Source organism: Urocitellus parryii, chromosome 11 (genome assembly GCF_045843805.1).
Source record: "Urocitellus parryii isolate mUroPar1 chromosome 11, mUroPar1.hap1, whole genome shotgun sequence".
Classification (NCBI taxonomy): Eukaryota; Metazoa; Chordata; class Mammalia; order Rodentia; family Sciuridae; genus Urocitellus; species Urocitellus parryii.
In genome coordinates this window covers 7383309-7409432 of record NC_135541.1, presented here as the reverse complement: position 1 = coordinate 7409432, position 26124 = coordinate 7383309, and the positions used below count along the sequence as shown (strand labels likewise).

Below are 26124 nucleotides of genomic sequence, written 5' to 3'. Positions count from 1 at the left end.
TTTCCCATTTGTCATTTTCCACCTCACCCAAATGCACACTTTACAGCCCTAAGAATCATATCTGTGGCTTGTCTGGCCCCTGAAACTCTGCTCTGCTTTCCAAGAGCTGGCTCCTTGTGATTTCCTCTGGCAGCCCAAGCTTCTGACCCACTAACTCTCTGTCCTTTGCCCTTGCCTGGTTCCTTGACTCTGGAAGACAAGCAGTAGGAAGTTGATGTCCCACAGGTGCCAGAAATAGAAGATAGGGTGTGAGCACCAAGCTGGCCTGCAGGTGGAACCAGATGTCCACATGAATGTGTCAGGAACCAGCTCCTCATCTAGATTCATGAACTTACCTGTCTCCACTTCTCAGGGCACCAGACATCTCTGAGACCTGTCCTGGCTCCCACCAGGCTACAGAAGTCTCGTGCCTTGAGACAGCCTTGAGCCATACCTTGGCTTAGCCTCCAGTTTCCCTCTTGACACATTGCATACCACCTAGACTTGTCCTTAGAGACCACCCTCTTCCTCCCCAACCCTGATCTAGCTAGGTTTCTGATCCCTGCCTCAGTTGGGCTTTCTGAACTTGACCATCTCTTACTCTTCCTTGACCTAGGTGATCTAGAACACGATTTCCTTCTGTGTGTCTGATCATCTCTTCTTTATTTGGTTTCACCTTCTCTTTAACACCTTCAGTACAATCAGCCTCTGTAAGTCTGCTCTTTCCTGTCTGGACTCTGAGTCCCAGCCCTTCTTCCCTTATTCTGGGCCTGTTCTGGCCAACTCCTCCTGTGAAATCCGTGGAGTCCCACCATAACAACAGCAGAGGAAGGGAGACAAATCCTTTGGTGTTGGTTTTCTCCTTGAAGAGACTTCCAATAAAAGAAGGTAGAATTTTTCCCATCAAAAAAAAGAGAAAGTGACATGGGCAAGATAAGCACTTTGGCCAAGATCACATAACTGCTCCTTTGTGGCCCTTCTCCTCTGAAAGTAGACTCCCAGAACCAATCTGCTCCCATGAGGGAGGCCTGGTGACCACAGCCCACAAATTGCACATTTCTGCCTCCAATAATGACTTTCACAAAGGCACCGTTCTTCAAAATGTGCACGCAAAGAGAAATGTCAGAAGAAAATACTCCCCTGCCCTCCCTGAGCAAAAGGAAAAGAACTGACTGCCACTAGCTCCGAGGGCTGGGGCCAGCTGCAATGTGCACCCAAAAAGCCCGGGTGAGCCACGGACAAGCCAGCCGAGCCTGAGGCGGGAAAGGCCAGATATAGCTGATGAACAGGAGGTTTGAGGAAGCACCTGCCTGTGTGAAATTAGGTGTTGTGAAAGAAAATTCCTGGGAACAAATTTATAAAGCATTTGCAGGGTCCAATGCGGCCACTGGCTGCAAGTAGAAACCATTGCTATGGATCCCATGGTGCAAAATATTTAGTTAAAGTAACACCTCCAGAGTCAGCCATCATCTCCAACTTGAGATAGCTCCAACTGTCCAGGAACCTGCTGGGATGGGAGCCCCCACAGACCAGGGATTTAGTCTGTATTTTTTAAGATGTAGCCAATGTGATGGGATAATACACGGCACATGATAAGCCTTCAGTACATATTTGTTGAGTAGAGTAGGGCATTGTTCAGGGCCTCCAGTGATGAATATCAGGACCAAGATTTGAACTTTGTCCACATGAATAATAGATCTGAGGCTCTTGCCACTGACCATGTGTCATTGAGCACTAGTATACAAAGATGCTCTTCCTCTGTATGCATGCTATTTCAACAGGCGCTGTTGATTTCTTTGCTCATGTCCTCAGATAATTAGCCCACCTCACCATTGATAGCTTTGCTTTCAAGCAGACATGGAGTTATCCACATGGATGATTAATCTGTCTACCATCCTTAAATCTATGGATGTTGGGCTGGGGCTGTAGCTCCGGGGCACAGTGATTGCCTTGCAAGTGTGAGGCACTAGGTTCAGTCCTTAGCACCACATAAAAACAAAATACAGTCATGCTGTCCATCTACAACTACAAAAATAAATAAATAAATGGGTTTTTTTCTTTAAAAAATAATAATAATGGATGTGAGAAAAATCTCTAGATGCCCTGCTTGCGAGACATGAGGTCATCCTATCACGCCTAGAATTCTCTGTTCCTGGGAGTTGGTGCCCAGGTTCAAGATTCTGACTGATACAGCTGTGCACCTTCGCACACAGTCTCCTCTGGCCGGGCATCACCATAGCAACTGGGCCATCTTGACCTGCACCTACACACAGGCAGTTCCCAGGCAAACGCAGCCTTGAAACCATGCCTCCAGTCACCGCTCTCCACAGTAAATTATTCTGTGCTCCCATGTGTGAAATGCAAGTGTCTTCTCTAAGTACTGTCGCTTGAATACAGGAGTGCTATCAGGTCCTTGCATCAAGATCTGGTAGCAATGGGTTGTGCACCAACATAGTGTTCACTGAGGGCTTTGATGGCTGTCCATAGCCACTTTGTCCACGTGACCAGGGGTCTGTCTTCTCCCTTTGGTTGTTTTAGCAAGCCATTCATTTATTTGATTAGTCCTGCTATGGTTGGATTTTAAGGTAGGAGGAAATGCCAACATATGTCCCAATTCCTGGCCCATCCTTGCATCCTGTGGCCAGTAGATATGTTCTTTTGTCACTGTTTATGTCTGTAGCGGTGCCGTGCATGGTGAAAAGTATTTCAAGACCATGATGGCTGCCTCCTTTTGTAAGCATATGCCTGGAGTAGTCCAGTAGGTGTGTCTCCACACGGAAGGCAAGCCTGCCGCCCTCTGATAGGAGCAAGGCCCAAAGAAGTCAACCTGCCATCATTGTGCAAGTTGCCACCAGGCTCCATCCCATGTCACATCGGCCTGGATTGCTTTATAGAACAGACAAGGAAAGAGTCACATGTGCACAATATCTGAGTATCTTTTTGAGAGCTCCTACTTTGCTATGGGTCAGAGGGTTTCTCTTTCCCTATGACCTATGGTCTATATAGCCAGGCCAATGTGTATTCAACTGGCACGTTGTCCTACCACCTAACTCAACTAGTTTATCCACTTCTTGATTGCCTGGTGGGAAAGCATAGCCTTGTGCCCCTGTCTGACACAATCATTTGACTCCCAAAATCTTTCCACGTCCTTGCTCCCTCCCATAGCTGTGACCACAGTCCTAAGGGAGCTCATCTGTTGCCTTGCCATTGCTGTAGGCTCCACCTAAATTCATCAGGGTAGCTAGAGACATTCGATTCTTGGGGTTGTTCTGGGATTAATAGGTCCTAGGCTTGTAATTGCTTGATAACTGGTTTTGTTTGGAAAAGGGCCTTGAGACATTTAGATTCCCAGTACCAGTGGGCCCCCTGTTTTTACTAAATGGCACAATGGTCTTAATATCTGGGTTAATGTGGAATGAAGGGGCACCAGTACCATAATCATCCCCAAAGGATCTGCAACGGTTTAGGAATAGTTAGGGTAGGGAAAGCTTGGACTTTATCTATAATAGCAGATGGCGTCACTTTAGCCGACCCAACAACCTCTTGAGCCCAGGTCCTTGCAATTTGAAGGTGTTGATTGATAGACCCAACCTGATCTTTTCTTAAAATTGGGAGCCATCTCGCCACAAAGCCATGAAAAGCTAATTTCGGCTTTACTATAAATTACTGCAAATTCTGAACCTGCTTGGAATGCCTGCCCGTGCCTTGAACTCACCCATGCCTGGCTCTCTGACCAGATAGCAGTCCTCTCTGAAACTTTAGTGACGCCTCACAAATCTTGGCCTTCCCTGGCCAGATACTGACCCTCTCTGAGGCTCTAATGACCTTCATAAATTCTGATGTCGGGGCCAGCAAAAAAATGTAAACTACCATTAGAGTTATGCTCATCAGAGTTCTGTTATCTGTAACCCCCCTATGTGTAACTTTCTGGGCTATAAAGCTGGGCTGCAGGAAAGCTGTGGCTGCTGTCTTGTTCCTGCGGTTTTGGGTGGGAGAGGCAGCCTGGCCTGTCGAAATAATAAGCTTGCTTTAATTTGTTTTTAATTGGAGTCAGTGGTCTTTTCTTGTGTCCTGGTCTAACATTGATGTCCCTTCTTCTCTTTTGGAGATGTGTCACCACTGAGTTGCTTTCTCTAAATGGAGAAAAGACTTGGAGATTGACATTATATTATCTTTAAATTTAAAATCCGGGCCACTAAATTTCAATTTAGCTCCTTGAATGTCTTTCCCAGAGTTTCACGGTAGGAATTACCTTGTCCCAACGCGCCAAGGATGGACACGAAGGGTCCTTTCCATGCTTGTGGCAGCTGTGTCAGGGATCAACAAGTACACCCCAAGACGACTTTCTCTGTACCCTGATGCGTGTGTTTGCGCGTGTCTGCCTGTGCCTGAGGCAGCAGTAGAGAACACTACAGCACCCCCAGGCCAGCAGCACCTGGCCTCCTCTTCCACACCCCTGGCATCCCAGCAGTGGCTCGTCCATTCCTCTGCCAAGCTGCCATTGCCTGGGCCATGGACAATGGGTACCCACACGGTGTGAACACTGGGCCCAGGCCCAGCCCTGGTCTCCTCATCCACGGCTGCCAGCTTCCTGAAGCAGGCCAGGAGAACGCACAGGGCCTTCAGCCCCATCCAGGGAGAGGCTCAGGAGACCTCCCCTGCTTCTCCCCACTCAGCTGCCTGCCCCAGAGGTCAGTGAAGGGCGCCAGGAGGTGGGGGAAGTACATCCAAGTCCTCAGCCCCTCGGGAAGCTCCGCCTCTGTGGCCGCCCACACTGCCACAAGGAGGGGCCGCCCCCAGCTGCCACAATCTTACACAGAGCTTTCCTTTATCTTAGACCCCACTGCTCACCTATAAATGACATTTCCCCAGTCCATGGGAGGGAATCCATGCCCTCACACAGTGGCCCACAGACATCATGACAGCTGCCGGTCCCACACACAGACACTGAGGGGAAGGGACATCCTGGGGGTCCCCCACCGCTGAATCCAGATGGTGGCCTTCCCCTTTTCAATTGCTGTAACCTTCATCACCTTGGTGCTCACAGGACTGTCCTTGTCCTCCTGGCTGGCTCACCAAATGTACTTCCCACAGCCCCTTTGTGTGAAGGCAGAGGAGCAGGCTGCTGAGAGACCAAAGAACACACATGAAGACTGAAGGCCTAGGCACAATGCTTATAGGGAAGGTTCAGTGACAATGAGCTGGAAAAGTCACAGCTCTCCTTCTCACAGTGCCTCTCGGGCTTCACTGGCAATGGGCTGGACAAGTAGCACCTCCATGTTTTCACGGTGCCTTCAGTTAGTTCTTCTCCAGAATACAGCCCCTCCCTCGCTCACAGTTCCTTGTGGCATGGAGCTGGACAAGGCTGAATCTCCCCACTGCGCTTCATTCCACACCAGTCACCACAGGGAGAGGGGTCTTCCAGGCCAAGTTACAGAAGAAGTGGCATCACCAGCTTAGCTTGTTCTGTCCCTGGGTGACCACGATTTCAAGGAATGTGGTGAGCATGCGTGAAAGCAGCTCTCTATGGATAATGCCAAATCTTGCTAATTCCTAGTGCACATAAGACAAAGCCAGTGTCCTTTGAGACCACGTGTATCTGGACGTTTCAGCTCAAGCTCACCCTCACCTTCCCCTGAACTTGGGTGGGAAATGGAGAGGGGCACTTCCTGCCCTCCTTTTCTCCAAGGATGACACAGTGTTGCTAACTGTGTACATGATGCATTCTACATAAAGTTATTGGATAGTACTCCAAACTATCAATGCAAGATATTTACTTCATCCACCTTCGTGCAATGAAAACAGATGCATCATAAATTCTCTGATGAATGTCCTTATATGCATCCTTGGAAATGTGCTGTCCTGGTTCTGGGTGAAATTCATCTGGGGTGCTTGGGATATAGGGTAAACATGTGTCTAATTGAATGAATGTTGCCAGAATCTTTCAGGTAGCTGGCACTACCCACATGAGCAATCCCTTCCCCCACCATAGACACTGCCCCTTTTGCTGATTTTTGCCAAATTCACATATTGTAAAGGCACCTTGTTGTGTTCGTTTCTCATTCTATGAACTGCCTGTTGACATCCTTAGCCCACTCTTTGATTTTCTGAGGATTTTCGGGAGTTCCTTGTGTTTTCTAGACTTCCCTTGTTGCTTTCAGATAGTGCACGTTTCTTCTCTGGCAATTGTCTTCCTGGTAACTTTTCTGGTGAAGCTGATTTTGAAGAGAAGTGTATAGAGTGTAAGACAAGATGCAAGGTCGACCTCTATTTCTCTCCCTATCTTGAATGAGACATCACCATCTCCTAACCAACCCATATTTTCCTTATTGGCTTGTGATACCACCTACTATCTAAAAAGCCTGCTTCTTAAGTCTACTAAGTCTTCTGTTCTTTCCCATGTGTGTATTTGTTAGTGCTTATATGGGTAGCATGACGCTTTCATTACTGTGATTTTGTATTATACTGTGCTCTTGATATCTTGTAGAAAATCATTCTCTTTACTCTCCTTTTTCTAAATTGACTTGGCCATTTTTCCCTAATTTCCTCTTTTTCTCTATGATTTGGCCTGCCAATGTTGACTCCAGGCTATGCATCAGTTCATCTCAGTGCAGGACTCAAATAAAAAGAGCCCCCCACTCTTTCCTAAGCAATCCTGGCTGCTCGGCATCCCACTGAATGCCTACACTGGCTCTGCACCCCCCCACACACACACACACATGCAACCCCATCAACAGAAGGATATAATCCTGCTCCTTGAGGAAATAGATGCCCAGATCAGGGTAAAAGGAAACAAAAGATAATCAACAGACACAGCCTGGTCTCAACACTACATCCCAGAGCTAGAACAAAGCCTGGCATGCTTCATTCTATAAATATTTGTCTCATGGTTGAAATGAGGGCAAAAATAAATGAGTTTAGCCTCATACCAAACTTGTATCTCTTTTCCACCTGTGAGCATCTCACATAAGTTTCTGAACAGCCCCTTGTCTAGACTTCCTCTTACAGGGGACATTTCACAGCTTAAAGGGACTGTACTGCCAAGAGCAATGAGGAAATAGAATTTAAGTCAGACCTCTGTGGTTACAGTAGGGACGATGGGGAACCTGGGCCTAATCAAGGGAAAGGTGCGCCCCAGCCCTTTGTGGGAGTGGCCTGGGGCTTGGTTATTGTTCTGGTTTGGGTCTGGAATGTCCCCCAGAGACTCATGTATTTGAAAGCTTGGTCAACAAGGCACCAATGAAGAGAGGTGGGGCTTTTAGGAAATTATCGAATCATGAGGGCACTAACCACATCAAAAGATTAATCCGTCATGGCAGAATGGACTATGGGAAGATGGAGGACATTGAAGGAGGTGGAACCCAACTGGAGGAAGTGGGTCCCTGAGGGTGCACCCTGGAAGGGTTTATCATGTCCCTGACCTCCCTCTGCTTCCCAGCTGCTGTGAACTCAGAGCTCTCCTCCACCACACCCTTCCAGCATGTTCTACTTCACCTCAGGCCCAAACAGTGGAGCCAGCCCACCAGGAATGGAAACCTCTGAAACCGTGAGCCAAGGTAAATCTTTCGTCCTCTAAGTTGTTTTTCCCAGGTATTTGTCACAGCTATAAAAAGCTGGCATGGTTATGAAGCAAAGGAAATTAGCTGGTCTGTGTAAGGTCCAAACCTCAAGAGTCAAGATCATCCAACGCTGACTTTACAGTAAGGTCAGGAACTGTTAACTCTAAGTTTGAGGCTACATATGTCCAAACTTTAGTTCTGAATATAATCAATCATGCATCACCTAACATTGTTCTGATCAAGGACGGCCCGTATACAGTAGTGGTCCCATGAGATTATAATGGAACTAAAAAATCCCTACCAGCCATTGTAACATTGTAATTGCACAATGTATTATTCATGTGTTTTCAGTCCTGGTGCAAACAAACCTGTTTCGCAGAAAGTTCTCGGAAAGTGTAACACACACAATTATGCACAGTACGTACAGTACCATAATACTGGATCATGATGCTGAATGATTAGTTTCTGGTTTGTGTATTTACTCTTTGTTGATCATTTCTTAGATAAAACTCCTTGTTTTAAAGTTTGCTATAAAACTGTGCTATGCTACACCAGAAGCAGCAGCTCATACATCCCATGTTTACCAAGTATCTTGATTGCACCAAGAAGCCAGATCCAATGATTGACCTATGCCATCTAGGTTTGCGTAAGTGTATTCTCTGAGGTTCGCACAACTAATCAGTCACCGAATGAAAGTATTTCTTTTGTTAAGGCCACATGACTGTGACTTTATGGTTTAGTTTCCTAGAAGAAACTTGCAAAATTGATATCTTCTAAGGCATCTTCCACTTTTCCTCTATTAAAAGAATTGCTTTCATAAAATTATTTATCCATTAAAATTTTTAAAGTATCTACTGCATGCCAGGCACTTTTCTAGGTGCTGGAGATACAACAGAGGCCAAGACAGATAAGGGCCCTGCCCAAGGAGGGTTGATGCCCCTGTGGAAACTCACACAGATTGCTATATGTTCTTAATAGCAAGAGGTTGCTTAGGAATGTAATGATCACATCGTAACAAGGTGTTGGTAGTTTTCTCTTAACATAATGCTCATTTTATCAGAACAAGCCCTACCGTATTGGTTTATTTTCTCAGTTCTAGGGCAGAGGGATAGGTTGCTGAGACACCAAAGAACGCACACAGACATGGGACATAGACATTAGTTTTACTGAGAAAGGCTCACAAGGAAGATCCAGGGGTTAGGAGCCAACAGGCGCTTGTCAGAAAGCCCAGTGGCAACAGGCAACAGCCACACCTCCGCTGCCCTCAGACCTTCCTCCCTTCTTCCACGTGCTTTGTGCGGTGGGGGCCATCTGCACAAGCACTTCCCTCTCCACGGTGCTCTGATCTGCACCAGTTGCTCTGGGAGGGGACTTAGAGGTTAGTTTACAGAAGCCACATCCACTTAGATTGCTTTGTCCCAGTGTAGGACCCAAGGAAATTGGCGTGCCTGTAAGAAAGCAGCTTTCTACAGATAATGCTAAATTGCCCCTAATTCCCAGTGTACATTAGCAAAAGCCAGTGTCCTGTGAGATAATATTTACCTGGAAATTCCAAGCTGGACTGGCTTTCACTGTTCCCTTAAGTCAGTTACATCCTCAGGAACACAGTGGATCCCTGCAAGGAGCTGTGTTCCATGGTCTTCCTTTTCTCCAAGGATTGATACACTCCTCTATGAAAAACTGGACAATTTTGCAAGAAAAATTCACCCAACATAACTTTTGACTTAAATGCTACAGTTGCATTTGCCTTGGCCTCTCCTGCATTTTTTGCTTAGGTGCAGGACTTTGCAGAATTCACGGTTCTCACCATTCATTCATTCAACAAGTGCTTATTATAGCCTTGTTAAGTTGGAGGTGAGTGGTCTCTTTCTTTTTTCATTTGATGTTATACCATATATGACTTTTCATTTAATCTTTTAATGATAGCATTATATTCCAGATATATATATATCTTGCTTTGCAAGAACCATCTGCTGGTCATTGAAATATAAACTTCTTTCTAGGCAAACAACATACCTTTCTGACATGCCTTCTTTTAGAGTGTTCCCTAGGATGAAGTCCCTTGAGTGGAATTGCCACAGCAAAGGCCATACGAGGGTTCATGAACATCTGCCTCTGGGAAAGCTGAGCTCTTTCCTGTGCTAATTCATGGTTCAACTCCCTTCAGCAGAATTGTGGTCTTTAGTGCCTCTTTATGTTGCCTTTTTTGTGTTTACTTTTTACTTTATAATTGGAGATGCACTTATAGTTTTAAGAAATAATACAGAGAGACCCCCAAAACTCTTTGCTTAGTATCTCTCAATTATAGTATTTTTTTTTACTTTTCTTTTTTCTTTTTTTTTTTTTTTTGGTACCAGGGATGCTTAACTAATTCAACCACCTCTCCAACCCTTTCTATTTTTTTCCTTTTCTTTTCTTTTCTTTTTTTATTTTTATTTTTTTATATTTTGAGACGGGTCTTACTAATTTGCTGAGGGCCTCACTAAGTTGCTCAGTGAGGCCTTGAACTTGCAGTCCTCCTGCCTCAGCCTCCTGAGCTGCTGGGATTACACCTATGTGCCACCACGCCCTGCCCAATGGTAACATCTTCCATAATTATAGTACAACAGCACAAGTGAGAAATTGACATTGGTACAATTTTTCATGGGGCTTATTGAGATTTCACTGGGGTGTGTGTGTGTGTGTGTGTGTGTGTGTGTGCAATGTTATTATATGTGCAGTTACAGAAGGATTCTGTCACATTGTCCTCTTCTCTTCTCCCTCTCTTGGCAACTGCTAATATGTCCTCTATCTTTACAATTTGTAGTTTCAAGAGTGTTAAATAAAAGGGATCTCATGGCATGTAACCTTTTGATTTGGGCTTTTTTTACTCAGCATTATTCCTTGGAGATTTGTCCAAATTATTAAATACACATAAGTAGTTTGTTCCATCTCTTTGCTGAGTAGAGTCCATTCATGTGAAGGATCCACAGTTTGTTTAACCAACTACCCTTTAAGGAACATGTGGTTTGCTTCCAATTTGAGGCTATTCTAAATAAGACTTATATAGACATCATATGCAGAAGTGAATATAAATGAACATAAAACTTCAAGTTCGTTTATGTGAACACAAGACTTTAATTTCCCTCAGTTAAATGCCCAAGAGTTAAATCAATGGGCCATATGGTAGGGACATAATCATTTTGCAAGAAAATGCCTTACTCTTTCCCAGAGTGGCTATGTTAATTGAAATTCCCATAAGGGAGGCATGAGTTATAGTTTCCTGTATCCTGGTCCGTATTTGACACCATCACCAAATTTATCTCAGTGATCCAGGGAGTACTATGATTCTTAGTTGTGATTTGCTACGTATTTGTCATCATTTTGTAGCTATGAAAAGATGACACGGTGAATAAACTCCGTAGTACACATCAGCAAAGCATGAAACAGGAAATCACTCTATTCTTACAAACATTTTACCATTCTGCAACAAACCTACTAATATCCACAAAACAAGAATAAACTAGGGGATAAATACATGGGATAATTGAAGGTACATATAGGGGAATAAATAAGTCTCCTTGTTCCATAGCACCCTTTGGGACACGCACACCTAGACCACCTGGGTTCAATCCTGGATGTAAACTCACTGGCTCATGACTTTGGGCAAATTTCTTAATCTTCCAATAATGGATAATAATATTGCACCAGACTCCAAAAACTAAATTCTATAAAATGTTCAAAAGCTGTTGTCGGGAATTAGAATATGCCATATTCTAATAGATATTGTGTCCATCTACAACTAAAAAAGTGTGTGTGTGTGTGTGTGTGTTTAAAAAATTAACAATGCTCAAGCTTTAGTGATACTTTAATACAAAAAATATAAGGGGAAAAAACCACAAACAAGTGACCATGCCCAGAGTAGGAATAGCTAGGGGAAGCCATTAGGAAATTCACTCCTATAGAAACAGAGAGAGAGAGAGAGAGAGAGAGAGAGAGAGAGAGAGAGAGAAGAGAGAGAAAGAATTAATACAAAGGCTGTGGACACCATACCTATGAGAGGTCTCAACCTAGATCAGTCCCATATCCCTTTGTAATATACTGATTATTAAGTGAAGAAGAGCAATCACAGAAGTTGTACCCCACATACCTAGCTGTATGTAACACAATTACCAGTTCTGCAAGGAGGAACCAACTCTTGAGATTTACAAGAAAATGGAATTCTCAAGTTCTGAAAAAATGTACATTGTATCAAAACACGTTAAGAATCATCAGAGAACTAGCAGGGAAACTATAAGGCAAAACCCATATGGAAATATATTGAAAAAATTCATAACAACCTGATATCCTAGAAAGAACACTTTGCCAAGAGAACGTTGTGCCCCAAATTGTTCCACATATAAGGGTGGAAGGTGGAAGAAAAATCTATCCCAACAGCTGCATAAAATCCAAAACAGGAATATAAGAAATGTGAAAAGACAAGGTATCATGACACCTCCTAAAGTTCATTATTCACCAACAGCTGATTCTGAAGATAATGAAGTGGATGTAATACCAGATAAAGAACACAAAAGGATGATTTTTAAAATTATCAATGAATTCCAAGAGAACACAGAAAAACAACTGAATGAATTTAGGAAGTTAGTACAGGATATGAATGAGAAATTTGATAAGAAGATAGAGATATTGAAAAAGAACCAAACAGCAATCTTGGAAATGAAAGACACACACACAAAAAAAAATCAAATAATGTGTTCATTTGAAAGTTTCTGTATTAGAGTAGACCATGCTGAAGACAAATCTTAGAGCTGGAAGACAAGGCCTTGAACACTCAGACAGTATTAAGAAGACAAAATAAGTAACCATGATCAGAATATTCAAGAACTCTAGGTCAACATTAAAAGATCAAATCAAAAATCATTGCAATTGAAGAATGTTAGGAGATGCAGACTTATGGCACGCACAACCTCTTCAGGGAAATAATAACAGAAAAATTCCCAAACCTCGAGAATGAAATGGAAAATCAGATGCAGGATGTATTCAGAATGTCAAATAGACAAGATCAAAAAAGAACCTCTTGCCAGTCATGGTGTGGCACACCTATAATCCCAGCAGTTGGGGAGGCTGAGGCAGGAGGATTTCAAATTCAAAGAAAGCCTCAGCAGCTTAGCAATGCCCTGAGCAACTTAGTGAGAGTCTGTCTCTAAATAAAAGTTTTTAAAAGATTTTATGCAAAAAATGGCTATGGGGTGTGATGCTGTGGTTAAGCGTCCTTACATTCAATACCTGGTACAAAAAAAAATGTAAATACTCTCAACACATTATAAATGAAATGCCTAACATACAGAACAAGGATAGAATTGTAAAAGCCTCAAGACAAAAAAAAAGTCAGGTCTCATTTAGAGAAAAACCCATCAGAACTACTTCCAATTTCTCAGCATAAACACGAAAGTCCAGTAGGACTTGGAATGATGTGTTCCAAGTCCTGAAAGAAAACAGCTGTCAACCAAGATCACTATATCCAGCAAAGCTATCCTTCAGAATCAAAGAAAAGATTAAAATCTTCCAGGATACGCAGAAACTACTAAGCTGGCACTACAGAAATTACTGCAGGAAATACTACACTCAAAAGAAAGAGCTCACAAATGACTGTTCCTCCCATCCCTTCATCTGCTGGGGGAGCCTTTCATATAGGACAGATCAGAGGTAGCCCCTGATGCCCACCCCTGCTGTTGGCACTTTGTGTGATCAAGACCTCTGACTGGCTTCTGAGGTGGCATGGATGTGGTTACCTGTTCATGATGGCACTCCAGTAGATTCTAGTGGCCTCTACTCCAGGATGCCTCTCTGCCGCTGGCTTTAAGGAAGCTATTTGGTGAAGAGCATATGGCAAGATAGCGAGTGGCCTCTGGATATTGAGGGTGGTGGCCCCTGGCTGACAACTAACAGGACACAGATGTCCTCAGCCTATAACCTGAGGGACTTGCATGTGCCTAACAATCTGGCTGAGCTTGATGTAGGCGCTTCCCACATGAGCCTCACATGAGACACAGCCCAACACGGTCATGGCGGCCTGCGGGACTCTACCCAGAACCCAGCTGAGCCGTGTCCAGACCCCTGGCCACAGAAACGTGAGATGGGGACTGTGTCCTGTGGTAAGCGGCCATATTTGCGGTGGTGTTGTGACATGGACACAGAACAGCCACAGGCCTTCCTCAAAGCTGCTCACATACAGTCCCTAAGTCACCATGTCCACCCAAGATCCTAGGATCCAAATTCAAATTTCCTGTGTGGATTGTCCTCAATGCAAGGACCAGGACATCTGTGAGGCCCCCTCCACCAGCGTTCAAGGTGAGGTCATTGGGACCACAGAGGCTACAGTTGCCTAGCAGGGAGAGCCTCCAGCTTCATCACCCCCTTGGGACTGGAGATCAGTAGGGTTTGAGGCTCTCACAGGACCATCTAGCTAACATGGACCTATGCACAAACTACCATGGGCCACCCCATGCATGAATGGGCAGGGTTCCCTGCCCTTTCTCTGTGAGCAAATCCTAGCATTGGCTAAACACAGGCAAGGTGCTTTGTACTTTACCATAGATGGAATGATATCTAAACTCCTAGAAAAAGGAGGCCGACAATACCTTGCTCCCTCAGGGAATGACTTTCCAAATCCTAGTCGGCATCTGGAGCTTCCCAAGACAGCCTTGGCTCTGAGACTTCTGTCTTGGGAGTCAGGGATCTGCTGTAGGAAGTCCAGTTAAAAACCTGAACTCAGACAAAGCTCCCCCTTTCCTACCATTCCTCCCATCTTGTTTGTGCCTCTCTCTTTCTCCTTCTCTTTCTGGAAGACTCCTCTGACATCTTCCTGGGTTCCAGCCCACCCAATCCAGGGAGAGTTTTCTTGCAATAGCATTTCTCCGGCCAAACGCAGACAGTCCAAGTTGGCAATGGACAAGAGACCTTGACCCCAAGAATAATTAGGTGATGGGGGATATTCTAGCAAGGCCATGGCCCCAGCTTTGTCACCGTGGGTGCGGACTCAGCATTGACACTGTGACCAGATGTGGGAATGTTTTCCTGCCAGGACCTGACAGGTTATTACCTTAAGAAATTATTGAAGGCATTAAATTCTCTTGTGGATAGTTACTTCACCTGAATAAAAATGTTAGAAATTGATGCAAGATGCAACATTGGATCTTATTGGTACTAAAAACAAAACAGTTTACATTTTCTCAAATATGAAGCCAGACATTGGTTAGCGGCTGTCTCCTGAACCCACCTTGGACTGATTCACTGATTCACTGATTCCTCCTCAATAAAACAGAACTTACCAAAGACCCCAGTTTTACACAGAGACCATCCATGCTTTGGCCTGCTCAGGGCAAAAGGATTACCACCATAGGCTTTTCTCTTTTCACTTATCTCTCCCTTTTTATTTATTTATTTATTCATTAATTCACTTATTTGGTGCTGGTGCTCAAACCCAGGGCCTTGTATATGCTAAGCAAATGCTCTAGCACTGAGCTCCATCCCCAGGCCTTCATAGGCCCTTTATATAATTGACTACAGCATTCACAATATTCAAGGAGCATGGGAAAGATAAAAACATATTATCAAATAAAAATAAGCATCCATGAAAGCCATCCTCCACATGGTACCAGGTCACACGGACACCCTGGTCTTCCAACCGCTTCTTATACAGAAGGGAGTCATCCCGGACCATGTCCACCTCACAGCTCACCAGGAAGGCCTCAGGAAGCTGAGCGATGATCTTATCTTCTGCTATGAGGGGTGCATTGTCTACATCCAACATTTGTTTGGTTTCCAGATAGGCATCCTCATTAAAAGGTGCAAGGGTCTCAGGTGGCTGGTCTTTGCTCCTGAACCTCTTGGGGAGGTTGTCAGAGCTGAGCCACTTTCTGTGCTTTTTCCAGAAATCACGGGGTATACAAGCCCCTTTCATCATGGCGTCTTTCCAGGAGAGGTCAATGGCCAGGTATGAACACACACATGTCATCATGAATTGTAGAGAAAGGAATGGGACGTTTTGGTTCTGCTGAAAGGAGGGTAACTGTAAATTGATGGCCTGCATAACGGGATAAATCAGGACCTGAGCCCGGATCTGGGGAAGATCTGTTCTGCCCACCAAGATCTGGGTGATTAGGGCCACAGCCCCTCCTCCAAAGCTCTCCCCACAGGCCACCACCCTGGAGGGGTCCACCCCGTAGGCTTCCAGGGTCTTCAGAAAGTGGATGGAGGCGTTGATGCAGTCTGTGACGGCCACAGGGTAATGGTGCTCCGGGGCCTTGCGGTACCTAAGGAGAAGAGGGACCAGAACACGCCGGTGTGCACGGGTGACGCGGGTGTCGCTGGAGGCTGCTCAAACAGGGTCCCCACCGCCTGTCCCACTGTAGCTATTATCCTCAGATGACCCAAAAGTAAAGATGGTGAAAGTCAGTCAACCTGAAGTTGTCCCGTGACAGAGAGGAGGGTGGGGTGCAAACAGCTGCCCTTGTCTCCAGCCTCTGGGCCCCCGGCACCGCCCCAGCACTCACCCCTTGGACACTGGCCCTCCCCTGGCTGCTCCCTGGCTCCCACTAGGATGCCTCCTTGCACTGTCCTCCAGGCCCCTGGCTCGTGCTGTGGCCTCCTAGGGACCCGGCTCTCCTGCCCACAGTCTGTCCCTGCGCTGCCCCGAGGTGGGCGTCTTCCCAGGCTTCTGCTCCAAGCGGTGCTGCGCCTGCGCCCGACCCCTGGAGTCGGGGCCTCGCGCTGGGCTGCACTAGTCCAGCTGCCCCCTCCTTCCCAGCCTTGGAGAAGCCCCCGGTGTCTCGCGACACTCACCCGACAGACAGCAGCACGGAGTCCGTCTCCCGGGCCAGGAAACTGCACACGTTGTGGTAACTGTCTGCAGGGAGACAGGCCCGGCGCCGCCCATGAGGGACGGCCACCGCCACCCAGGCCGGGCAGGGGGCAGACCAGCTCTCTGTTCCGAGGCTGGCCTCCTCCGAGGCCTTGGCTGCGCCACCTGGGCAAAGCCAGACGCCTGCCCCACTCTCCTGAACGCCAGGGCTCACGGACCTTGGGCTCACTTGGTGCAATGTTAACTTTACAGTGGGGGAAACTGAGGCCAGGAAGGCCTGGGGACCTGGAGTGGCAGAAGCCAGGACTAGGGAAGGGGTCAGGTGGGCCCCCCAGGGAAGAAGGATTTCATTATCTATGTTGAGCAGGGAATAAGTGATGCGGGATGGGTGGTTTTTCCAGACATTGTCACTCATTTATCAGGAGTTCAGCAGGGACAGAGGAAGACTCTGGGAATGGGGGACAAATGTAGCAGAAGCCCCCCTGACAGGAGTTGACCTGGAGGTGAAGTCCCCCTCCACATCCCACCAAGAGACTCAGCACCGTCTCCCATAGACACAGGTACACATCACGTTCCCAAGGTCAGGCATGTGCCCACAAGCTGCTCTGGAGATCAGCTGACTATTGTATGACCTGCCAGGGTCACCTCCCCAGAAAGGGCCCCGTCACCTGGGTACACAAGTGCACACCATCCCTTGTCACACAGCACAGGGACCTTGTTTCCTAGGAAGGCCTGAACTCAATGCCTCTGCATCACGCTGCATGCCACCACCCTGTGCAATCAGCATCTGAAACGACCTACGTGTCCATCCTCTTCTGCATCATCCTGCCCCTCCCCTGATGGACAGCCACAAGCCAAAGGCACCATCCCACTGTGTCCTTTGTGCCTGGGAAAGATCTAACATACAGTAGGTGCTCAATAAATGTTTGCTGAGCCGTTCCTGATTTTACTTGGAAAAGGAAATTGTCCCTCAGCACATGCAGACAACTCGGGGTGTGGGGGGTCCAGGGCCCCTGACAGGGAACAGTTTTCTTGGACCAGAAAGACACCTTACTCCCAGTTACCTTCTGAATGAGAGCGAAAACCATGGCCAGGCCTCAGGTACAGAGGCGCCACTGTTATTTCCACCAGCAGGTGGCAGTAAGTACTCCCTCCACTAAGGGAGGCGGTGCAAGGGGAGAAGGCTGTCCATGCATATGGACAAATGTTGACAGGCATCCGTCTTTTCTCCCTGCGTCCATCCATCCACCCACCCATTCATTCCTCCCTCCATCCACCATCCAAACACATGGCAAACACATCATTAAATGCAACTCTTCACCCATCCATCGAGCTATTTGTTCAAGAATTGATGCCTGCCTTTCTTCCTGCCTGCCTGCCTTCCTGCCTGCCTTCAAAAAAGGAAAGCCATGGTCCAGGCACTGGCAAGCCTGCCAACCAGACAACAGAGGTCCTCCGTGTCCTTTTGAGGTCCCAATTCTTAGTGGAGACAGACACCAAGTAAATGAGAAAACACAAGGCCAACCAAGGTACATTCAGATTGTGACAAGTGCCAGGCATTTCACCAGGATGATGTCAGGGATGGAAGCAAGGTCTTGGGTAGCACCATGGAAAGTGCAGAGACAGTTTCTAAACCAGATGTTGGGGGCCACATCTGGGAAGGGCCATTTGATACACAACTGGAAGAATGATGGGACCCTCCATGAAAAGCTGGGGGGCAGGGACTTCCATTGAGGCTGAGACAGAAAAAAGTGCACACCCCATGCTGTGACTGCCCTGCTGAGATGTCACTGCCCCCACCCGTCCAGGGACTATTGCATCATAGGCACATGGGCCCTGGAGGCAGAGTCCCCATCCACTGAGCCGAGCCCCAGGCCCTCCATCTCCAGCCTCTGACTCTGGAGACTCACTCCCCGGAGGTTCTCCCAGAAGCCTCTCTGCGAGCAGCCAGACCCCCCTCGCCTCCCTCCCCTGGGAAGCTGCTTACCCAGGCTGCCTAATAAGGAGCCCCCTCCGTGGTAGAAGAGGATGCCGCGCCGGAGGCTGGAGGACACCGCCTTGGGCTGGAACAGCCTCACGGGGATTGTCCCAAAACGCAGGTCGGTTACCACCACTTCACGGTTGTTCTTTATGGTCAGTCTGTCCTGCAGGAAGCGGACAAACCTGGGCATGGAGCAAATCCCCAGCTTCTCAAGTATGTAGCCCTGTAGGGGAGTGAAGGAGAGAGCAATCGGCTGTTTGCAGGACTTCTCTGTACTTGTCCCCAGATAGTATGCCCCTGCCACTGCCGGGCTCAGCTGAGGACTCTGCACCAAGTCCCCATGACACAAACTCCACAGTGGCCTGGTGGCCTCTAGTCTGGCTCAAGGTCATGACCTGCAAGGCCCTACAGGGTTCCCCACCCACAGCCCCTGAAGCCATCTCCCTCTCTCCTCTGCTCACCCTGTCCCAGCCACAAAAGGCTCCTGGCCCTTCCCCAGCACCCGTGACCCCTGGATCACTCAGTCCCCACGAAGCTCAAGTGCCTCCCTCCCAACACTCAGCATCTGTCCAGTGTCCCCTCCCAGCAAGGCAGCGTCCCCCACCCTGCCTCCCAGGCCCACATTTGCAGAGCCTTCCTGCCTGCCTTCCCATAGCACCTCCCTCCGGGGCACTGCCTGGCCTGAGGGGTGCGGAGGGCATTCAGGACCATCCATCCCCTCTCCCTGCAAAGGAGGCTCAGAGACACTTAGTGCTTTGCCTTCCCCTTGCGGTTCTTGTCCTTGGCCTCTGCCTTGGTTCTCAGATCCTGGAACAGCACCTGGGAAGGACGGGCTCCCTGCTTCCTGGGGCTGTGTGCATCCTTCGCCTGCTCTACCTCCATGCTGGGGGACAGGGAGGACTCCACACAGCACAGCCCTGGCCGAGAGGATGGGCCTCTGTGATCCCACTGCTAAGTACTGGAAAGAGGGCCGGGTTTGGTCCCCTCCTTTCCTCAGCCTTGTCCCTCAGGGAGGCTGAAGATCCTCAGCCTCCATGTGGATCTTTTCCAGACCCCTGTGTCTGCCCCAGACCCTGCACGCAGCAGAAGGCCCTGCACAGGACAGATGCCCAGCCAGTGCTATGGCCCCAGAGAACCCACAGGGATGAGGCGGTCAGCTCAGACCTGCTCCTGAAACAAAAGAGCCACACACTGAAAAGAGTTTCTTCCAATAGCTCAGAAATCAACAGCAGAATGAAACCTCTCCTGCTTAGGATGGAGAGGTTTGATTTTTCTCAGAGGCAGAGAATGAAAAAGTAAAAGGAACCTACATCATGGCTGGGAACATCAAGGTCCAGAGAGGTTGAGACACCTCTACTAAGGGCCTGGCAGATGGAGGCCTTGGCGGGCTGCCTGGGCCATCTCTGCCTTTCACCAGTGTCCTCAGCTGGCCAAGGGCATTCACAACTGTTTACAGGGACCTTTGCTCTCAGAACTTGGGTCCTACCTTGCTTCTATCTTGATATAATAGAACAGTTTGGCCCATTGTCCCATGCAACATACCCTGCAGCCAGATTGACTGGGGTCACACCTGGATGGACACCTCACAGGCTAATGACATCTGGCAAGTATTGTACCAGGTCAGCACTAAATGAGATTCGATGGACAATAACAGTTTTATGCCAGATTCAGGACACCAACCAACACACCACATGCAATGGGAACCAGAATACGCCACCCATCGTGTGCCAATGGGTACCCAGATTACATTGAGTTGAAAAAAATAATAGCCAAAAGCCTCCTGCCTTCCCCTTATTTGTCTTCAAAGAATAGATATCCCTTGGGAAATGTCCAGACAACCTGGCTCAGACCAGGAAGGACAGCACCAGGGAACTCTAGACTCATTGTGGAAATTAGACAGATGGCCATCCTTTTGGGGGTGGGGGGTGGCAGGGATTGAACTCAAGGGCACTCGACCACTGAGCCACATCCCCAGCCCTATTTTGTATTTTATTTAGAGACAGGGTCTCACTGAGTCGCTTAGCACCTCGCTTCTGCTGAGGCTGGCTTTGAACTCGCAATCCTCCTGCCTCAGCCTCCCCGAGCAGCTGGGATCTACAGGCATGCACTACAATGGCTGGCCGAATGGCTGTCTTGATAACCAATGTAACTAACACTCATCGTCCATAAGTTTCCCCATGTGTTTATTTTCTCATAGTTTGCTGCCCCTGAACATCTAAACCACTTCCCATCTCCTCCCTTCCTATAACGTTATTGTTCTTCGGCAAAATGGTATGGAGGCTCTAAGCCCTAACTGAGAGGGCTCCATGTGCAACACAAAATTATCTATATCAAATGAAATTCGTCTCCAGTCCAGCTGACCTTGGTGCACTGAATTTCAAGGGCTCCAGGGCACAAGATAAGAGGGAGAGTCCATGGGGTTTCCCTCAACGGTAGGAAAATAGATCATTTTCCACCGGCAGCAAACCCACCTGGGAGAGATCAAAACCCAGGGCTCTGCTCGATGCCTGCAGGCTCTGACCACTCAACTCAGATCCACAACCAGACCCATGACCTCAGCCTCTGGACCCTCACACAACTGAAAGCCCTTTCCTTGTGACAAGAATAGGACATGTTCCCACCAACGGGATGGACTACAGGACTCCGCGGCCCCTCCCAGGCATGGACACCACATTCTCTCTCCTTCCCCAGCTTCATCCACAGAGAAGCCCCAAATTCCTGCTCATCAGAATCCTCCTCCTCGTGTCTCCTTCTGCTGAGTGTCCTCTGCCCGGCCAGTGACGGAGAGGACGTCCAGGGCCCATTTCGTGGCCACTCCACTAGCCACTGTTTCCTTGGACACGAGCTCGCCTGCTAGAACCTGGTGCTCTTTTCAAAACGCTCCCTTGCGGTCCCCTTTTTTTGAACCTGAGCCCTCGGGTCGACCCTGGCAGGACCCGTGAGTACAAGAGGAAATTTACCCAGGTGAATGTCAGCTGCATGAGGCAGTGCAGGATCCAAAACCTCCGTGGGTGGCGCATGGCAGGCGGAATGTCGAAGGCCAGCAGAGGCTCCCGCAGGATCCACAGGCTGACCCCCAGGCTCAGGATGCTCGCAGCCACCAGGAGGGTCTCCAGCAAGGGAACCATGGTGCTCCTGCTCCTTCAGAGTGACCGAAGAAACAGTGTCACCCGGAGAAGCCCACACGGACCTCCCTCCCGCACACACCAGGCACCTCACAACCAGCAGACAGCCCACTCCGGCAGATCTGAAAGGTCTCCATCTACAGGGACTGTGCCACATGCCTACCTGGAGAGACCCTGTCCCTGCTGAAGTGAAGACTGGCACCTTCTTCCTCGGGGTGTTCTCTTCTCGATCACACCACGCTGACCGTCACCACCCTGGGCAGGACTGGGAATGCCTATGGGGATGTGGTATCCAGGAGATAAGTTCAAACCCCAGCCAGGCCCCTGGAGGAATAGGGAAACTGCCAGAAACCACATCAGGTGCCCTGTGGCTCTCCTTTCAAGAGTGAAATCAGAGATCAGAGAGGTGGTCTGAGTGGCATGGCAACCAGAGTGAGGAAGGACATTGGTGTCAGAGCCAAGCTCCTGTACCCAAGTCTCACGCCTCCTGTCCCCGTTCCCCGGCCTCCTCTGCTCCAGGGATGTCACAAGTCGGCTTCACAATTACTCTTTGTATGAGGCCTGAGATTGCCTTCTGCACTCTGGTGCTTGGACATCGACAGCCTTGCCCATCTCTAAGGGACTGCCCTCCCCAGGACGGGCCAGTACTGAGAAAGGGTGAATCGCCACCCACGAGCACACGTGTCACGGCAAAGCAGCCGATCCAGAGCCCCCTCCTCAGCCGCGTCCTTCACTGTGTCCTCACAAGCTGGGCCACTGTGCACCTGCTGGAATCACCCTGGGCAGGGACCAGACAACCGGGTCCAGCCCCTGTAACCCGGAGCCTGCCGAAGTCATTCCAACATCCAGTCCTGAGCCTGCTGACCCTCCCTGGCCGTTTCCATCCTGTGGAGCCACAGTTCCCTCTTTGTTCTGCCTCCTGACCAGCCCTGCTGCTCCCCAGGTGGCCACCCGAAGGGTCCTCGTCCTCACCTTGGGAACTCTGAGTCACAAACTTCCTTTTCCGTGACCCTCCTCCTTTCATCTGTGGGTCTCGCTGAGTAGCACACTTTAAAGTCACACACTATGACTTATTTTCATTTAATTGTTAGTGGTACTGGAAACTGAACCCCGGGCTTGGAGCCTGCTAGGCAAAAATCCGTACTCCTGTGGGATACCCCAGATTTTGTTTTTGTTTTTGGAACAGCATATTGCGAAGTTGCCCAGATGGACTTGAACTTGTGCTGGCCCTCACTCAGTCTCCTGAGGAGCCTGGGCCACTATGCCAGCTTCATACACTGTATTTAAAACACTCAGAGATGGGGTGTGGCTCGGCTTAGTGTGGGCTGAGCTTGCACTAGGCCCTGGGTCCAACCCTTGGCAACGATAAAGATGGGCTCTTATGTTGTGCCTTCTGAGCTGGGAGCTCCTTACTGGAGATAGAGAAGAAGCAAGAGGAGAGGGACAAGCCAGCTCATGCTTGATGCTTCCACAGATCCTGAGGAAGAGGCAGGCCCTCTGCACTGGGCGCTCGTCTAGGTCCGTGTGTACAGGAATGCAGTAGAGGAATCCATTACTGAGAAGAGTGCCTGCGGCTTTAGCAAAGTCCCCTTGGGTTCCCACACTTTATAAGCTGGGTGATGGAGGAGAAGGCCACATAGAGGTGGGCTCCCTAATTTCAATCCAGATGAGATCACAGACCAACAGAGGACATCTGGCAGCACTTCCCCACCCCAGGCAAGGGGACTGCGTTTGCCATAAAACGCCAGAGGGAAGCGCCGGGGAACAGCACCTCGGGCCACCGAGATGCTAACCTTTGTCAAATGATCCTTTGTCCCAGGCATGAAATATCCTGTCAGTTTATTAGAGAAATTCAGGATGTACACAAGAGAAAAGTGTCACAGGTCTAGTGGCCATCAACCTAGGAAGCAACCACATGGAGCCCCTGCAATGCCAGATTCGTGGGACCCCAGTAGACCTCCAGGAGCCGAATACGATGCCATCACACAGAGTCTTTATTGCAAACTCGAGCCTGGACTCACAACCGTTTCCGATGCAGCGGTCCCAGGAAGTGAGTCCCGGTCCTTTGTTCAGTGAGATTTTACAGGTTTGGGGGGATACTCTATGCGTCACAACATCACACAGCAAATCATTCCATACCACGGGAAAATAGAACACCATTCTTAACATGGATTAGCACATTCACTGGTGGGAACAAGTTGGGTAAGGGTGATTGGTGGGTACAAGAGGGGGATTCCTTTGAACTGATTGGTTTAAGCCACGAGAGGTCTACGTGCTGAACTACCTGGTTTCCCAACATGTTATCAACCACCATAAACTACTTGGGGCTCATCTGGCATCCCAGGTATTTTCCCTGTCTCATGCTGATTGGTGGTTGCTAGGGGGTTGCTAGGGGTCCTCACCTAGCCTAACTGAGTCAGGGACACCTGGTGCTGCAGATCTCTCCTGTTATTTGCAGACAAACAACTCAGCAGGGTGGGTATGTGCCTAGGAGTGCTCTCCCAGGGCGAGGGTCCCACCTCCTTCCTTAGGACAGGCCTTGAGGTAGAAGCTGGTGAAATGGAGTCACATCAGTTTCTCACCCCGACCTCCCTCCTGGTCTGCAAATCCAACCCCCAACTCATTTTATAGGTCTGAGTCCCTGGAGGGAAGTGAGTTCAGGTCTCCTGCGGGGAAGACCCTGCATCTGTGTCTCCAGGGTGTATTTTCTTTCAAAGTAATTCATTAGTTAATTAATTTAGTCTGGGTCTCTTTACATTGCCTCGGCTTGACTTGAACTCCTGATCCTCCTGAACAGCTTCCTTGGTCACTGTACACAGGGCAGGCCTCAGCACAGCTGAAGAACCCAGACTTAAGGAACCTGAGCCCTTTCCAGGCAAACACACCTGCCCCCACTGAGCTCGTCAGGCTTGCTGGGCGGTGAGCACACTCACCTCGGCTCCAGGAAGAAGCTCCATCTCTGTCTTGCAAGGTCGTCAGCTCTGCCCTCCTTCCACAACACAGTCTGCTTCTGAGGCCACAGAGCCTCTGATGCCAACAAGCACAGCAACGGGAGAGACCCAGGGAGGAGGGTCTCCACTCCATGCATCCCTCAGGGCAGCAGGGTCTTGGCCTCTGGTAGACCTCCCCTGGACCGTGCGTCTCCGGCAGCCACAGTGCTGGTGGGTGACACAGGCTGGAGGCCTTCAGCTGACCTTCTGCAGCACTTCACTGAGGACTCTGCCCACCAGATTCAGGCAGCAGGACCAGGCTACCCCACGCCGACTCCAGCAGTGGCACCAGAGTGAGGAGCCATCAGAGTTCACCTTAGGAAGGCAGGTGGCCCTCCACCTGTTTTGTGTTGGTTTTCCTGTTTGGCCTGAGGCCCCCATCTAGGCACGACAGGGTGTGTTAGCAGTTGCACAGAAAACCTAACGCAATGCGCTCAGCCATCCCAGCCCTGGAAAGTGAGCTGGGGCTGGCCTGCTTCAGGCCTTAGCGCTGTGTCCTTAACCTCAGAGCCTTCCCTCTCAGGAGGAAAGCGAACAACTGTAACACCTGTATTTTAGGAGGCAGGACAAGTTCCTATGTGGCTTCACACAAGAAGCACATTTCCAAGAACGCTTATGGGGCCCCTGAGAAGAGGGTGCTCTTCACCTTTGGGAGGCCCACCGAGTGGGACCCACATCAGTCGCAGGCCACCGGTGGGTGGAGCGTCCAGTGGGCATGCTGGCTGGCTGGTCATGTGCCACTGGGTTCCCAAGCAGCAGAGAAGCCCCTGTGACCACCTGAACTTGCTCCAGAGCCTTCTCTGGCTCTGGTCCCCATCAAAGCTGGCAGCAGATGCCAGGGCCTTTGTGGTGAGGCTGCAGTCACTGACACACCTGTGGGTATGTTGCCTCCCGAATCCCAAGAGGCCTCTGGGTCATGGAGCACCTTCATGGTTGGGTGCAGGTGTCCTGACCTGCCTTGGACCGTGGAAGGGGTGACTCCGCCCTCCTCACCTTGAGACATTCATTTAGCTGACCCTCCTGCGGCGGCTGGTGCTTTATTTTCCCTCTCCTCTTGCATGTGCCCCCTCAGGTGCTCTCCACAGCTGCCTTCCTGCTGCCCGCCTCCAGCACCCTGCCTTCTTGTGCTGTTTCCTGAGCTGTCAAGACATTGAAGACCCCTGAGGACGGTGCCGTCCCACAGCAGAGAGCAGAATAGAAGAAGCTGGAGGAGGAACTACGAAGGTGCCTGGAGCGACAGACGGCTTCTGTCCTCACTCACTGGATGGGAGCAAAGGGCATCAGACGGGTGAGTGGCAGCTTGGCAAGTGCCTGGGGCTGTGCTTACCTGACGCAATAAAGACACCAGAGCTGGGAGCAGCTGCAGGCAGAGTCCTGCAGGAGTGACTCTGGGGCCATCCACTCCTTCTGACCCCTGCAGGTTCCAAACAGGCTGTGCAAGGTGCTTCTCTGCAGGCTGTTAGGGTCGCATTTAGCTCTGCAGAGCCCCGTGGGATCGCTCTGACCCTGGATCACTATCTTGGTGGGGAGGAGGAGGCCCACGTAGCCCTCCCGACCACAGAGAGCCAGTGTGGGGTTCTGCATCTACTGCAATGACCCATTCCAGCCCGAGGGACATCACAAGCAGGTGTGTGAGTGGACCCAGTGG

At 49.2% G+C, this 26124-nt stretch overlaps 1 protein-coding gene across 1 annotated transcript; it reads right to left on the bottom strand.

The window, feature by feature from the left end:
- Nucleotides 1-15057: 15057 nt before the first annotated feature.
- Nucleotides 15058-21489, bottom strand: LOC113189268 (arylacetamide deacetylase-like 4). The gene is made up of 4 exons (XM_077791508.1): nt 21322-21489; nt 18368-18584; nt 16362-16425; nt 15058-15832 (listed from the first exon to the last, which is right to left on the bottom strand). The coding sequence occupies exons 1-4, from the start codon at nt 21487-21489 to the stop codon at nt 15058-15060; spliced, it is 1224 nt and encodes a 407-aa protein (XP_077647634.1).
- Between the last annotated feature and the right edge of the window lie 4635 nt (nt 21490-26124).